At 36.2% G+C, this 17057-nt stretch overlaps 1 protein-coding gene across 1 annotated transcript in view; it reads left to right on the top strand.

Annotated features, from left to right (window-relative positions):
- Window positions 1-17057, top strand: part of LOC144201548 (myosin IXb) — a 38037-nt gene that overhangs the window by 11078 nt on the left and 9902 nt on the right. Inside the window, exons 3-24 of the mRNA XM_077724271.1 lie at window positions 4004-4068; window positions 5011-5740; window positions 8689-8783; window positions 8857-8919; window positions 9304-9403; window positions 10321-10421; window positions 11127-11247; window positions 11321-11410; window positions 12007-12123; window positions 12556-12690; window positions 12767-12879; window positions 12968-13100; window positions 13423-13612; window positions 13689-13764; window positions 14455-14547; window positions 14666-14705; window positions 14792-14881; window positions 14943-15023; window positions 15157-15267; window positions 16068-16190; window positions 16273-16422; window positions 16497-16642. Of these exons, the coding sequence (XP_077580397.1) occupies window positions 5012-5740; window positions 8689-8783; window positions 8857-8919; window positions 9304-9403; window positions 10321-10421; window positions 11127-11247; window positions 11321-11410; window positions 12007-12123; window positions 12556-12690; window positions 12767-12879; window positions 12968-13100; window positions 13423-13612; window positions 13689-13764; window positions 14455-14547; window positions 14666-14705; window positions 14792-14881; window positions 14943-15023; window positions 15157-15267; window positions 16068-16190; window positions 16273-16422; window positions 16497-16642 (2897 nt within the window). The 5' untranslated portion in view covers window positions 4004-4068; window position 5011. The remainder of the gene's footprint in view (window positions 1-4003; window positions 4069-5010; window positions 5741-8688; window positions 8784-8856; window positions 8920-9303; window positions 9404-10320; window positions 10422-11126; window positions 11248-11320; window positions 11411-12006; window positions 12124-12555; window positions 12691-12766; window positions 12880-12967; window positions 13101-13422; window positions 13613-13688; window positions 13765-14454; window positions 14548-14665; window positions 14706-14791; window positions 14882-14942; window positions 15024-15156; window positions 15268-16067; window positions 16191-16272; window positions 16423-16496; window positions 16643-17057) is intronic.

Below are 17057 nucleotides of genomic sequence, written 5' to 3'. Positions count from 1 at the left end.
GTATACATGTGTTTACATGTGTATACATGTGTACTTATGTGTACATAAACTTAAGTATTACCTATTTATTTATGACTAAAAGGTCCTTTCCTGGGTCTTTATTCTCACCCTCTTGCTACTGTGACATTGAAACCTCCTGTGTGGAGTTTGTGTGTTCACCCCATGTCTGTGTGGATGTTCTTTGGGTAATTCATCACATGGATTTTTTTTAAACATGTTTTTGTGTCCACTGCTTCCAAATGGTCTCGTAAGACAGCGTACATGAGCACAAAAGGGACCTCAGGCTACTACTGCCAATTTGTCTTGATGCGCCGCGCCAAGAGATAAGAATCCATCTGCTAAAAACGTCTTGAAATCTACGCCACAAAGGCAAAAAAGCACTAATGGATGAGAAGGAGGGGTCGCTTGAAAAAGCGGGAGTTGACACGGAAGATAGTAACAAAAAAACGGGAGTGAAAATGACATGCTTTGTTCCGGTTGCACTCGCCAAAAAGTACTTCGAAGTAGAGATGGGGGAAATTATTTCACCTAGTTTGACTCCTGAATGGATAAAAAGCAAAATACTTTAATTAAAAACATTTTAAAAAATACTACACATAAATTAGTCCTTCATCAAAAAGATTTTATACAATAAAAATGTAGTCAGGTATTTAAAAAATGGCTAAAGTGGTTAGCAAATGTACAATTGCTGTTTTTATTCTACTTTCAGTTACTTTTTTATTATATTTAGAGACCTTGGACTTATTCAATGAGGACCAAATGGCTAAGACAGATCTGCTTCTTCAAATATGGAACGACTGTGGCTCTGCGTCCCATCTTGGCTCTGTGCTGACAGGACCTTTTTATTTTCCTAAGTGGCTCTCTTTCATTTAGTGCCGACATGTCTGCGAGGGTTGCGGAGTCTGTGAATTATTGGCAGGGATTACGAGAAGGCAATGTAGAAGTTGTTTTCTGACTCTGGCGACCAATCGGAGGATAGATTGGAGCAATACTATTGGTGGGATTTAATGAAAAAGGCAGTAGAACCACAAGGATCAATCCAGTCTTGTAATATTTTGTCTCAAATTAGCTTTAAGTAAATGAAATGAATGCTTTTATTGTTATTATTAAGTATATAATGATATTTAAAGCTGTGATGTGTATTGTCTTTTAAGAATTTTGTCATTTGGAGATGCTGGACAGGGTAGGTAGGGGACAGTTGATGATCTTTTGGACTGTGTTGAAGACCCTCTGTAGTCTTTTGGTAAGTATTCATACCATGTGAAAATACTAAATTGGGATAATAATCTATAAAAAACATATTTAAGGCTATGTTGTTGTGTAAAATTATGTCATATTTTGACTTTACTTGGTGCTAGCATGGGTTAAAGAAACAGAGTTTAGACCAGACGTGGGCAAACTACGGCCCATGGGCCACATACGGCCCGTTAGGTTTTTTAATCCGGCCAAATAATGTGTTTTTGTATTTTTTTATATTTTCATTTTTATTTTAATTATGGCAATAGCTGTGTCCACTCTTATTTGTTTTGGGTGTTTTACAGCCCTTCTATCTTTATTTTTAAATGACATTTTAATATTTCTTAATACATTCCTTTACTTACTTGACTTTGTACTTTATACTTTTTGACTTTAATTCTGAGTGATGAGTATGTTAATACTTCAGTCCTTTTTCCTGTTTATATTTCATATGTACTGTAAACGGATGCACTTTTTTATATGTTATCCTATCTTGTGATTGGAGTGGCTTTAACAGCAGCCAGTGAGACAGAAGACGCGACAGCTTGGAATGTGTCTTCCCCCCCCCCCCCCCCCCCCCTCGCTCCAGGGGTTCAAAGTTCATCCACACCATTCTCCCATATGTTGTTTTAACTTTTTTGCATGCAATTGGACACCCAATGATGATCCCGTGAAGATTTACAAGGTTTTTTTGATCCCTTTGAAGACAATATGGATGCTGAGGACACACTTTGTCTTAGTATTTGTTTTTCTTTGAAAATATACAATAGTGCCCTCTATGGCTCAGCTTCTAAAATCCAAAGAGTTGTTCCGAAATCAGCAGCATGTTTAATTTAGTTGCCCGCCCTCCTAACTCTGAATTACATTAGTCCCAGCTGAGAATGCGAAGAATGTTAGGCAATTCAATTCAGTGTTCTCCAAGATGAGGGTCTCTTAAGCCCCTTTGCTACTTGCTGCCAAACTGACACGCTTTTGTCATTTCCATAGAATGAGGTATTAGAAATGATTTGTGATATGGAATAAAAGTGAACAAAAAAGTACTGTTTAATATCTAAGTACTGTTTAATATCTAAGCACTGTTTAATATCCAAGTACTGTTTAATATCCAAGTACTGTTTAATATCCAAGTACTGTTTAATATCCAAGTACTGTTTAATATCCAAGTACTGTTTAATATCTAAGTACTGTTTAATATCTAAGTACTGTTTCATATCTAAGTACTGTTTAATATCTAAATACTGTTTAGTATCTAAATACTGTTTAATATCTAAGTACTGTTTAATATCCAAGTACTGTTTAATATCTAAGTACATTTGACCGGCGACCAAAAGACCGGCGACCAAACGTCCGCCCACGGTCCACGGCAGTCAACGAATGATGACCAAATTTCTTTATGAAAATAACAACTGGTCTTTGGGGAACTTGAACTTGAAGCAGAGAACACACAAGTTCCTCATTGTGAACCTTAAAAGTCATGCTATTAATAGCCACTTTCTCTATGGAACAAGGGGCATCCCATTTATAATCTAATAATAATAATAATGATCAAGAGTAATAGCTAATTCCTGTAACGTATCAAAGATTTTTTTGTCTCCACCACAAGAGCATTTAAGTAGAAGAGTCAAATGTAGCTGTTTATTTTGAAAGACTTCCACTCGGAGATGCATTAATGGACTGAGAAGTCTCTTGGGGGTCAGCTAAGCAATTAGCACGGACCCAGGAATCCTCGCCATGCGTTGCCCTTCATTCTAGAGCAGATCTGGTTTCACACTCACAAACTTGTGCATAACCTAAAATAAAAACAATGATCCCTGAGAGAGACAAGACATACAAAAGATATAAGCCAAGGGAGTAATTAATACAACAAATTGTGTCCATTTGGGACTATTTTTCAGAGTAGAGATTCTCAAAAGCAATTTGCTAAGAGGTTATTTTCCAAAAATACAAAAAAAACGCAAATTATAAATATTTTATGAAGAAATGTGACATAAAATGTGAAAATGTAAATAAGCTGTTTAACCAATGACTCTTAATTAGCATTGGAGGAGCTAGCCTGATAGCTAGCTGACTTGAAGGCTAAAAATAACTGAGAGTCTAACAATAAAATAGTTATTGCATCTTCCCCACTAAATTCATATTTTAGTAATTGTTGCTATAAATATTTGCATCATGGTCATGTTGTCATTTGTATTGTATTTTTTACTTATGGAGGAAAATGAAAGTCACTTCGAATAAAACTTAATTATTCAGTATATATTTATCAGGAGGACCTTGTATTAACACCTATCTGCCTTTAGAGGGCGCGCGAGCCCACAAGCTCACCTGTAACTCCCATAAACCTGCACGTTGTCTCAATTAAACTCTCTCAGGCTCAACAATTATGCGAATAACCTCTTGTGATCGCTTGTGAAATCGATTTCAAGTTTTCTTGAAGGTAATTTGCAGCAAAAGTGTAAACTGAAGCTCGTGTTGATGTCTAATGTGAGGGTGATTGTGTACTTGTAAATGTAGGAAGTAACTTTTCAACTTTCCTCTGACGACGAGCGGCAGCAGGAGGAGAACGTCATACAAATCCTCCAAACCTCAGCGATCTACTTCCCATTTTTCTAAAAAGAAAATTTTAAAAAGCAGAATTAAGTGGCTTCTTTTCTATTTCAAGTGAATTCTTCGACTACCTTTACTCGGAAAAGCAGGTAAAGATTGTTGTTGTGTTCCCAACAAACTTCCGTCGTGTCAAATATTCCCTTTTTTCCTTAAATATATACAGAACGGAAAAAAAGACATCGGCAGAAGTGCTTTTTCAGGATGGAATAAAAGTTTTATCTCTTAAAGGTAAGATCTATATTTTTTTCGAATCTTTTACCTGAGCGAATGTAGTTGATTATGAATGTATGTTTGAGTTTGTCTTACTAATGTAACGTTTGGCACCGGAAAACTAGTTGTTTACTTTGTCTTAAATTTAACAAGATCTGAGCAAATAAGTCATCAAAATAAAAAAACTTACAGTATACCTAGTGATCTTCACAATTTATATTACAATTGACTCCCACTAAGTTAAAAAAAATAGTTAAATAGCCTGTTAAAAATCTGTCGAATCTGCTCTGTTCAAATGTATGTAAATAAAGTTTATGTCAATACAAACATCATTGAATTTTAACGGTTTAAACTTGGAATAATTTAGTAACTTGTCAGGGAGAAGTTGTTGCTTTTAGTTTCTCCCTAGCATTAAAATAGCATGAAAAGGGAAAAAAAAGAAACAGTGTAAAATTATAATTTTAAAAGCTGCAGATAATTAATAATTAAACATATAAAAAATATTTTAGACAACTACTGAACTGTCCTTACAAAATAAAATCAACAACAGACTGTGACAAGTGGAAATACTAAAACAGGCATCAAATATCCATAAAGTAGCTAATCTTGTATTTTTTTCCAAATATTTGCTCTACTAAGGATTAATTTTGAGAACTCCTTAGTTATGTTTCAATATTAGAATTTCTTTTCACTGTAATTAGCTTATCTGCCATTCGTGTATACAGTAATCCCTCAATTATCGCGGTTAATGTAGACCAGACTTGGCCACGATACATGGAAAACAGCAAAGTATGGTCACCCCTATTTAAAAATAAATAAATATATATATTTTTTACTTTAGTGCTGAGGGGATGTGGGAGTGGCTTCCGCTTGCGAGTTCCAATCCAACGAAAAATAAGAGGGAATATTGCCTGTCATCCCCATATTTTTGTCAATATGTCTTCCCCTTCCTTCTGTCAGGATGAGCAATTTTGATGGCGAAACCCGTGTGGTGCAGATTTACCAAAGAGTATCCCAAGATGCTCCTGCCAACTGCCCAATGCAAATATCCGCCGGAGACACGGCTGGGGCGGTGGTCTCCAACTCCGTAGCCACGCTTGGACTGGATGCGGGCATCCAATATCGCCTCCTAGAGGTCAGATCCAGCGGTGACGAGGAACGGCGGCTACGAGTCGACGACTGCCCCCTGGCGATGGTCCTCACGTGGCCCCCGAAGGCCCAGAAGGTTCGCCCGCAAAGCGGGGGGTACTACTTCGCCCTGGAGGAGTCCGAAAAACCCCAAGAGGACCTCAATGATCTTTGCCACCTCCCCGCCGTGACCCAGGACGCCATATTGGAAGCTTTACGGCGACGTTTCCTCAAACGCAAAATATACACATACGCAGGCGATGTCCTGTTGGCACTCAACCCTAACAAGTTTTTGCCGGTGTACTACAACCCAAAGTACGTGAAGATGTATGAGAACCAGCCACTGGGAAAGCTGAGTCCGCATATTTTTGCCATGGCCGACCGAGCTTATAGGGCCATGCTGAATCGGAAGGTGGACCAATGCATGGTGATGTCTGGGGAAAGCGGTTCGGGGAAGACGGAAAGCAGCAGTTATTTGGTGCACTGTTTGACGGCGCTTAGCCAGCAGACGTATTGCAGTGGAATGGAGCGCGCTATTCTCGGAGCTAGCCCCGTGATGCAGGTTGGTCAACAGAACTGGCAACAAAATCCAGTGAAAAGTTAATTGTGTCAACAGAGAGAAATGAAGGATTTTTCTTTTTAGAATTTTATTATGTTGTTGTTGAGTGAGTGGCACAGTGGTGAAGTGGTTATAGCAGGGGTAACTTTTGGGGCCACATTGACTTTAATAATGTGACAGATGGGCGGGGTCAGTACAAGATACGATACATATAAAAAAGTGCATCCGTTAACAGTACATATGAAACAAACAGAAAAAAGGACTAAAGTATTAACATACTCATCATTCATCATTAAAGTTAAAAGTATAAAGTACTAAGTCAAGTCAAAAGGAATGTATTAAGAAATATAAAAAGGTTTATAAAAGATAAAAAACATTATTATGCTATTGGCTAACCACGCATTTCAGGTGTCCCCCACCTAGTGCTCGAAGTGAGCTGGGTTAGACTCCAGCACCCCCCGTGATGCTTATGAGGAATAGGTTTACGGAAAATGAATGAATTGTTGAAATTAATGATAAAGATTTGCTCAAAATGCAATAATATTGGATTGAAATAAATTAAAAAGACTGATTCCTAGTAATAATAACTACACGTAATAATACAAAATGTAAGGAAGAATATTCATTATACAAGGAAAACAATGCATTCTATTTTTCTACTATACAATCCTAAAAAGAGGTACAATAGAAACGAGAAGAAATATTTTAAATTCCATTGTTTTGTTTCTCAGTTTCTCCGTTTTTGTCGCAAGGACTGATTTTTACACATTGGTAAATACCTCTATGACTCAGATCCTCTTTTTTTATAATTTTTACCACCGTTTTTGATCACTTCTGCTCCCAAACCATACACACATTTACAGAAATCCTCATTTCTATTTCCTATATGTAATGGCCTTAAAAATTGCCGAGTCATGAATTAAGATTAGAAGCAACCAGTGTCATGTTATAACAAAATTTGCCTTCAAGTTCCTTGTAGAGTAAATCAGTGGGAAGAATTGGATTGGCCTTCAGCCAGAGATATCATAATTTAATCACATTTAGGACTAAAGTGGAAGTGTAAAGGGAAACAGTGTCATCGGATTCCAATCTGATTTGTTTACGACTTAGTTGGACTGTTTTGCAGCGTTATCTTTTGACCCAATTATGAGGATTTCCCCCTTGTCGCCATGATTCTTGCTAGCATTGTGTTGTGTTGTGGATGTGGGAGTGTTAAGCTAGCTAGCTAACTAGCTAGCTACATGGTGGAAATGTCTAGGGCGTTGTCTTGGAGAAATAATAGCATAGAGGGAAGGTGAAACGTGTCAAAACAGGCTAGGCCAGGTTTGATGCCTAATGCTAATCCACTCAGATTTCTTGCAACTTGATTTTTTGGAAGGGATTTTTTTGTATTTGAATCCCTGTTCTTGTTTTGTGGCTGTGTAAATTGGAAAAATAAGAAAATTAAGGTTTGCAAGGGGGTTAAGTTCATGCTTTGGGGACAGTTGATGGTTGATTAATTCAAATTTTAGTCGTCTAAAGGCTCGTAAAATACGATAGTGGCAATACATTGGAATTGAAAATATGTATAATGGTAATTTGGTGAATTTGAAGTGAGTAAAGGGTGGATATGTCTGTTTTTGTACTATATTTGTGTGGAGATTATACCTTAGAAAAATGGTTTTGATGCTATATTTTCCATTTCAGTTATTTTTAGTGATTAAGTAAAGCCCAGAACTCCATTTTCAACCAAAAAGAACAAAGTCCTGCCATTTTATTCAAGATTAGAGTGTTCCTTTTCAAAAAGTTAGGACTAGTATCGCTACATAAACAATAATCGTCAGTTTTTCCGAGTTTGATTGAAACATAAGTGTTACACTGGTGACTTTTAATGGAAACTTTGTCTCACTTCATAGCCAATTTACAATCATTCAACGGGAAAGACCAAAGCATCCAAGTCAAACATTCCACAGATTCTGTGTACTTTAGCTGCCAATGCGTATCGTGAGTGCAGTAGCGGACTCCCATTTGCTTGTTAAGACACGACCCGAAGCAATGTCGCCACTGGAATGAAGAAAACATACTTTCTTTGACTACTTGGGTCCTCAATTGACTTTAACTGCTTTCAATGGAGACAAAAGGACAACCATGGACACTCACAATCATACTTAAGCGCAATTAAGTGTCCAGTCAGCTTACCATGCTTGTTTTGGGAATGTGGGAGGAAACCGGAGTACCCGGAGGAAACCTGCGAGAACATTTTTTTGTGAGACATGAGACTGCAATTCAATTTTTGGGAAAAAAAAACAAGTGTTCTTTCAAAAAATGATGAAGTACCCTATTTTCACGACTATAAGGTGCACTTAAAAGTCTTAAATTTTCTCCAAAATAGACAGTGCGCCTTATAATCCAGTGCGCCTTATATATGGAAAAAACAGAAAACCAAATACGAAAAACCACCACTGTGGGATATTAAAAAAACACAAACGCCTGAACTGAATACTCAATACTGTTAAATATGCAGATGCCATTTTAGTTTACAACATCTTCCATCATATAGCTCCTCCCCCACTGCAAGATTTTATACAAAAAAATCCAAAACATCAACAATGGCTGGCTCTAGAGGTGATTGTGTAGTAGTGAGTGCTTCATACCTGGAAGTCGATAGCAATTACTGTATTTTCACCACTATAAGGCGCACTTAAAAGTCTTACATTTTCTCCAAAAAAGACAGTGCGCCTTACAATACAGTGCGACTTATATATGGAAAAAATGTCATTCATCAATGGTGCGCCTTATAATGTGGTGCGCCTTATAGTCGTGAAAATACGGTACATAACATTTTCCCTTGTCTCACAATGATATCCCAATCCTTACCCAAAATTTCACCACCAAATGTTTAATTCAGCCTATAAATTGCACTTTAGATAACTCTATTTTGTATTTCAAGTAATCAATTTTTTTCATTACAGGCTTTTGGCAATGCCAAAACTATCGCAAACAACAACTCCAGCCGCTTTGGGAAATTCATCCAGTTCAACTACCTGGAGAGCGGCGTCATCCGAGGGTGAGCGGTCGCCCCTAAGGGTTTTTTTTTTCTCCCAAGGAATGTCATAAACTTGTATTTCTTTTATCTTTAGGGCAGTTATCAAGAAGTATCTACTGGAAAAGTGCCGACTTGTTCACAGAGATAAAGGTGAACGGTAAGAAGTATGACGTTATTATAAAAGATGTTCACTAACTCACGGGTGTTAAAGTGGTGGTGCGTGGGCCCATATCTGGCCTGCCGCATCATTTTGTGTGGCCCGAGACAATAAATGAAGAGTCCCGATTTTTTGTCTGATGATCAAATTCAAATGAAGATTAGAGATGAATAAGGAATATTTCCTGTTTTCCCCTTTTTTAAATCAATAATTGCAATTTTGGGTGTTTTTAGTTCAAAAAGCATTTTTTAAATGTAAAAAATATTTCAAACAAAACCTTTTAATATGATTAAAACAGAAGACTAACTAAGACTAAAAATGACCAAAAATGATAAATTGATGATTTATTTTTTTTATTTTTTAATTTTTTTTGTATTTTTCTAGGAACTTCCACATCTTCTACTACCTGCTGGCGGGCGCGTCTAAAGATGAGCGGGAGGAGTTTAGTCTGTTAGCACCTCAGGATTATGTCTACCTCAAGCAGGTACCTTTTGTTTTTTTTACTGTTTAAAGTAGGACATTAAATCGCCTATCTCGCCATTTCCATTCATGTGTCGACTGACCAGTGGCGGTCCATGAATTTCCTAGTGACGCCTTCAGCTATCGGAGTCAATCCAACACTCAAAAACAATTTTATGGATATAAAACCTCTAATTCAGCTACAGCTGCAACACATAAAAAAATCATCAATAATAACCTGATACAATTAAAATATTATTTAGGAATACAGCCATATTTTACTTACCAAAAATTGATGCTTGTTTAATGCAGCAGAGCCTGCAGAACTGATTGTGAAGGCCTTGAGGCAGATTTATGACCCTGGCAACAAATATTGGATTAAATGTGATTGGTTAAACGCTTCAATATGAAAAAAAACACATTGGGACGCAATGAAAGGAAGCTAATAGACAATTTGGAATTACTTCATAAGTATTGATGGATAAAATATAATATGAGATTCAGATGTATTTCTTAGGCCAACAGAGAAGGCTTTGAAGGTCCTGACGGCACAACACTCAGTCGCACTGAGCTACAATTGGAAAATCTTCCCGAATGTCAGCTTTCTTATCTAAAACCAAGAGTGACTAAGAACAGAATGTTTCCAGCAGAGAACAACGCAATCATTTTTGTTTATATCTAATGTCTAAAATTGTGTGATTAAGTTACAAGTCAAAGTGACCCAAATTTAACACTCTTAAAATTTTATCTGGAATATGGTCAAAGGAATTGTAGGGTGGTTTTACATGAACTAGTTTGGACAAGTTTTTTTGGGTAGAAGCTACTGTTGTGGTTGGCAACGGTGTCCACGTGTACATGGGAGTTTTGTTGTCAATGTGGGGAGGAATTACTTCAAAAATGAGTAAAATTAGGAGATATTCATAAAGTTTTTTTGTCACTCAGGAAGATCCTGGCTTGGACAATGAAGAGAAACTGGTGCAGGAGTACAAGAGACTCAACCAAGCCATGGAGATGGTCGGTTTCCTGCCTTCCACCAAAAAACAGTATGTACTCTTTTAAAACTGTATTTATGCTAATATTCCAAATCCATAATACCTGCTAAGCTCAACCCTGCTGTATAAATATAAAAAAAGCAATCAGTAATGCCCACTAATAGGTTTTGTCAATGTTTCAACCCCTAAATTTACAATATAGACAAACATTTTTTGCATATAATTGCCAAAACAAAGTATTTTAAATGACATTTTTATATATTTTTTTTAAAAACGTGATGTCAGTTCATTAGCAATTCCTCAGAATAAATTTAGGTTATGACTACATTTACATAGTTGTATTATTTTCTAAATAAAGCCAAATAAAATGTTTTATTTCATGGCATTTTAGCAATACCATTATAGTACTACATTTTACTCCAGTAGAATATTATAATGTTATTTTGTGATGATAAAAAACTAACATTGCTTTTAAATTTGGAACATATAATGCTTAATTTCATTGTAATTAGGAATAATGACCTGATATACACAAAAATACATGTTTTTAGTTATAACCATTGTTAAAGAACATATTTCAATGAACCCATTAAAGTCCAAACCCGTAGATACCAAAATGTGGAATGTCTGACAGCCACTTTCAGGCTTTTTATTTTTTTTTGCTCAATAATGACGTAAAATGACGAGCCAGTAAAATGTCTGCAGTTTAAAAAAAAATATGTTGACATTCATTAAATGCCAATGTTTTTTGTGCAGGATTTTTTGCACCCTTTCGGCCATCTTGCTTTTGGGCAATGTGACCTTTACTGTTTTGGAGAATAATGAGGTGGAAGTGGGGCCAGTTCACCTTTTGACTACTTTGTCAGATTTACTCAAGGTAGGATTTAAAAAAAATGTTTTTTTTTTTTGCATATAATTGCCAAGAATGAATTTTTTTTTTTTTTTTTTAGGTGAAAAAAAAGCTGCTGGTGAAGACTTTAATGGAGAAAAGAGTTTTGTGCAAAAATGGGACCGTGTTTTCACCGTATACGCTACAAGAGGTAAATAATAAAATTTAGACATTTTTTTTTTATAATCTAGTTCTTTTAATATGATTTATAAAAATTAATACATCTAAAATGTGACTTTTAAAGACAGAACAGTTAGCCATTTTGCTTTTTGAATAAAAAAACTAAAGGTTAAAATTTCTATTTCCGATTTAAAGCCATTGCAAAAAATCCACTTCAAGAGAATATTTGCTATTATTGTAAAAATAAATAAAATAAATAATTGTAGAAAGCTATCAATTCATTAATCAATTAATTTTGGCATCTTATTTGGTAGAAATAACGGTCCTCAAATTATAAAAGCCAAACTAAGACTAAAAATGACCAAAAATGCTGAATTGATATTTTTTGGGGCATTTTTTGACATTTTTTTTAGGAACTTCCACACTTTTCACCATATACACTATAAAAAGTTTTTAAAAATTTTGCGAAAGGAATATGCCAATTGTCTCAAAACAAAGGTTTATTTTGAACTAAAATTGGAGTTTTTTAGTGCGATGAGATTTCTTCAAGGTGAATATCTTTGGTATAATGTTTTTTTAATTGATATATATATAGTAAAGTTTATTGAATATATTTCCTTTTTTCAGGCCTTGGAAGCAAGGGACTCCGTGTCTACGTCTTTGTACAGCGTTCTGTTTGACTGGATCGTTCTTCGCATCAACCATGCTATGCTCAACAGGCGGGACATGGATGAGTCGGTTTTTGTAAGTCACTTCAATGCTAATTTTTCTTCTTCTATAACATAACATCATATACCTTTTATGTAGAACAATTTTATATTAGTCTTGCTAAGTCCTGAACAATTTTCCCTGTAATTTTCCATGTAAAACATGCTGTAAAACACAAAAAAACATAAGAGTGGACAGAGATACTACCACTGGATGCCGCGTAAACAGCGCCATCATGAGGAAAAGAAACAGTGTCAAAAAAAACAGTTTGGATTTTATTTACTGCGCGCCGTATGATGGCTGCTGCGCAGAGAAGACGAGAATAGTGCGCAATTGCGGTACTGCATGTAACTGAAGCTAAAGTTACCTTACATACAATTAGCCATGCAATTATTTAGCATTATATAGCTAAGTCTTTTGTTTACATTTAAAAAAACGATGATTTGTCACTGTTATTTTATTTTTCAGTGTTTGTCTATTGGGGTTTTGGATCTTTTTGGTCTAGAGAACCTGCGTACAAACCGTTTTGATCAATTGTGTATCAACTACGGCAATGAGAAGCTTCAGTATTATATTAACCAGCAAATCTACACTCGTCAACAAGTAAGGAAAAAAATATATCTAATGTGTGGAGTCGTATGTCGTGTTTTTATGGAACTTTTTGTTTACAATTTCCCAGGAAGATTACGAGGCGGAAGGTATCAGTTGGCAAAACGTCGAGTACCGTGACAACAGTCAATGTATTCGTCTTATCGGTCAAGGTCTTTTCACCATCTTGAATGAGGAGAGCAAGTAAAACACAGTTTGGCTCATTTTTTTGTTTAATTTTGAATGCTATATGATGTGTATAGTGATTAAATGTCTTGCATTTTTTTACTAGATTGCCTCAGGTGACCGACAAAGTTTTACTGGACAAGTTAGCATTGCAGTTCAAAGAAAATTCGATATTTACAGCCCAAGAATCGGCATTTGTTATTCAACACTTTGCTGGTAGCGTTACGTATAACATAGAGGTGAGCCCACACACTATTTTGTTGTTTTTTTTAAGATAAGGAATGGTGGATTCATCTTTGGTGGTCTCCTTGTGGTAGTGTTACTAGCTTAGAGTCATGCTTTTGTGATGTTTTCATGATTATATCGATAAAATACTTTCCAAAACTGGATTGGTGAAGCAAGTTTAGGAATCCTTACTTTATTCCCATTCCATAGATATGTTACTTAACTATTGTATACATTAGGGGTGGGGAACCTATGGCTCAGGAGCCACATGTGGCTGTTTTGATGGGTGCTTATGGCTCTCCGCTAAACTGTGAAGCAAAATTTGTGTTTTTCTAGGGTTTCCTCGCGAAAAACACGGAGCAAGTGAAACCCGAGGCCGTACGACTTCTCCGAGGTAGCGAGCGGTCGTTTTTGAATCACTTGGTTGCTTCCAGTCCAGCGGCCGTATTCCGTTGGGGCGTCCTCCGAGCCGTCGTCCGCATCTTGGCCTTATTCAAGAGCTTGGGACAGAAACGTTTGGAAAATAGTAGGTTGTTTTAGCCATTTTTTTTTTAAAGAAATGTGGCCATTTTGGGTTAAAACGTTTTGTTTTTTAATCGCAGTTGCTGCCCGACGTGCGTCCCGCAAATCACTCAAAGATATGAAACGGAGTAGCAGCCATATGGACAGATTTTCCAGGTACAAAATGGTTCAATTTCACCTGATTTGGTGAATTAAACTAAGAAAATATATCATATATGTTTTTAATGAAGATAATAATTGCAGTTCTCTTGAATATTTGTGCTCCTTATTTTTCAATTCAGAAAAATATATTTTTCAATTCAGTAAATAAGAGGTTTTTTTTGTATTTACAAAATAATATATGAATAAATTCCATTAAAAAAAATACTACCATTAACTGACCAGTTAATAATATTTTTGGGGGAATTTATTCATATATTATTTGTTATTTGTATTATTTATTATTCATGATAAACATACAATTCATTTAAACAGGCCCCAAATGGTCATGTTTCATTGCTATTAATAGCCTTGATCAGGTGTAGGGAACCTATGGCTTGGGAGCCACATGTGGCTCTTATAATGTGTGCATATGGCTCTAAATTCAAATACTTTTTCATTTGTCTTCTGCATCCATTCTCCCATTGATACTCATTGATGTTCATTGATTAGCAACAGCTTAACAACGTTTCAGAGACTTTTTGTACTTTTAAAGTGATAAAATGACTACAAAATTTCATGTATTTTTACTTTTTGAGTATGGCTCTCAAGGAATAACATTTGAAAATAGGAATTGTCTCAAAAAATATGCCTAGCAACCAATACAAAGGCTCAAGATGCTAAATATATTGTTTATTTGATTTGTAGCAACAGCTATACGCTTGACTTCTCCTTTGACCGCTCGGATGAACATCCCCTTGACGTCTTTGAGGACATTTTTACCAACTTTGAAAAGAGGAAGTAGGTCCAATCATTACTTTCAACTTTAATGACCTCCATTCATTAACATGAACTCAGTTGCTAAGCAGAACGGCAACACAATCACACTTAAATAAATACTACAATCTGTTAACTCCAGGAAAACAAGAGCCGGTCGACAAAAGCAACTCATTCCAAAAGTAAGATAATATTTTTTTCTTGTTGAAATTGTTCAGTTCTTCATCCTGATTGGACGTCAATGTCTTTTATTGTCCTTTCTCATCAGAATCTTATGAATTTGCGCTCACTGCAGTGCATTGTGGGCCAAGAACGCACCCACATATCTACAACCACGACTATTTGCACTCAGTTCGAGGTACTTTTTGATTAAAAAACTCGCCAAAGGAAATGTTTTAAGACTTTTTGCTTTTTTTCAGGCGTCACTCAGCAAACTTATGGACATTATTCAAAAAGCAGAACCTTCCTTTATTTTCTGCTTACGTTCCAATGCACAAAAGGTAGACCTTAAGTACTACTACTCAGACCACCATTTTGCCAGTCTCGTTTCTCTAAGAATCGCAAAGTTACTTTTACATCTGACTTCAATGGTGGACTGTTTCTTTAATATCATTTCTTGTCATGTTTCTTTAGAGAGAATTTGATTTTGATGATGAACTTGTGCGCCAGCAAATAAGCTACACGGGCCTTCTTCGCATGGTTGATGTACAGAAGTCTGGATATAATGCCAAATATACTTTCAAGGTGGGCCTTCGTTGCTATTAGGATTACCATATTTTCACGACTATAAGGCGCACTGCATTGTAAGGTGCACCCTCAATAAATGACACATTTTATTTTTCCATATATAAGGCGCACTGCATTATAAGGCGCACCCTCAACGAATGACATATTTAAAAAAAATCCATGTATATAAAGCACACTGGATTATAAGGCGCACCCTCAATGACTGACTCATTTTATTTTTTCCATATATAAGGCGCACTGCATTATAAGGCGCACCCTCAATGAATGACACATTTTATTTTTTCCATATATAAGGCGCACTGCATTACAAGGCGCACCCTCAATGAATGACACTTTATATTTTCCATATATAAGGCGCACCCTCAATGAATGACATTTTAATTTTTTTTCCATATATAAGGCGCACTCTCGATGAATGACATATTTAAAAAAATTCCATATATAAAGCACACTGGATTATAAGACGCACCCTCAATGAACTTTTAATATTTTCCATATATAAGGCGCACTCTCAATGAATGACATATTTTTTCCCATATATAAAGCACACTGGATTATAAGGCGCACCCTCAATGAATGACTCATTTAATATTTCCCATATATAAGGCGCACCACATTATAAGGCGCACCCTCAATGAATGACATATTTAATTTTTTTCCCATATATCAAGCACACTGGATTATAAGGTGCTTTTATTTTGGAGAAAATTTCAGACTTTTAAGTGCGCCTTATAGACGTGAAACTATGGTATATATCTGACTTGTAGTTGCTAAAATAGGCCTTCTGTTGATTGCAGGAATTTGTTGAAAAATTCCACATGTTGCTTCCGAAAGAGGGTACCGAGTCCCCTAAACACATCACTGAGATGTTCACCAGGATTGGTTTGGATGAAAATAACTACCGAATTGGGAAAACTAAAGTGAGTTGTGCTTTTAAAAGTTTTTTTAAAAAGTCTAAATGTTCCTCATAACTTTCTGTTCATTGCTATTATTTTACTGTAGGTTTTCCTTAAAGAAAGAGAGAGGCAAGTCCTACAGGACAGTGTCAACAAGGAAGTGATGCGTCGCATCATCACCTTACAGCGTTGGTTCCGTTCGTGTCTGATGAGGATTCATTTTCTGCAGAAGAGAGATGCTTCGCTCATTATTCAGGTAAGTTTGACATAAGGAGCAAATTGATCGAACCAAGTCGCTGATAGTATGGCCATGTTGATGTTTCGTTCCAGAGGAATTGGCGTGAGTTTCATGAGAACCGTAGCAAAGCCGCATCGGTCATCCAGTTGGCATGGCGGACGTCGCTAAAGATTTCCCCAAAAGACTACAAACTAAGCAGTGAAGAATATTTGGCGGAAGGTCGATCTGCACGAGCCAGGTAGGCTCTCTTAAAAGTCGGGAATTGACACTGACAGTGAGACACCACCTAGATCTGATCTGGAAAAGAATAGTTTTTACATTGTGCACAGACTACTAGATCTGATCTGGAAATAACCTTTTATATTCTCCATGAACTAGATCTAATCTGGAAATAACCTTTTACATTGTCCCTGAACTAGGTCTGATCTGGAAATAACTGTTTTTACATTGTCCACAAACTAGACCTGATCTGGAAAAGAACAGCTTTTACATTGTTCACAAACTAGATCTGATCTGGAAATAACAGTTTTTACATTGTCCAGGAACTAGTTCTGATCTGGAAAAGAACCATTTTTACATTATCCACGAATTAAATCTGATCTGAAAATAACCTTTTACATTGTCCATGAACTAGATCTGATCTGGAAAAGACT

The sequence above is a fragment of the Stigmatopora nigra genome, chromosome 9, assembly GCF_051989575.1.
Source record: "Stigmatopora nigra isolate UIUO_SnigA chromosome 9, RoL_Snig_1.1, whole genome shotgun sequence".
NCBI classification, from domain to species: domain Eukaryota; kingdom Metazoa; phylum Chordata; class Actinopteri; order Syngnathiformes; family Syngnathidae; genus Stigmatopora; species Stigmatopora nigra.
This window is presented reverse-complemented; position numbering and strand designations above follow the sequence as displayed.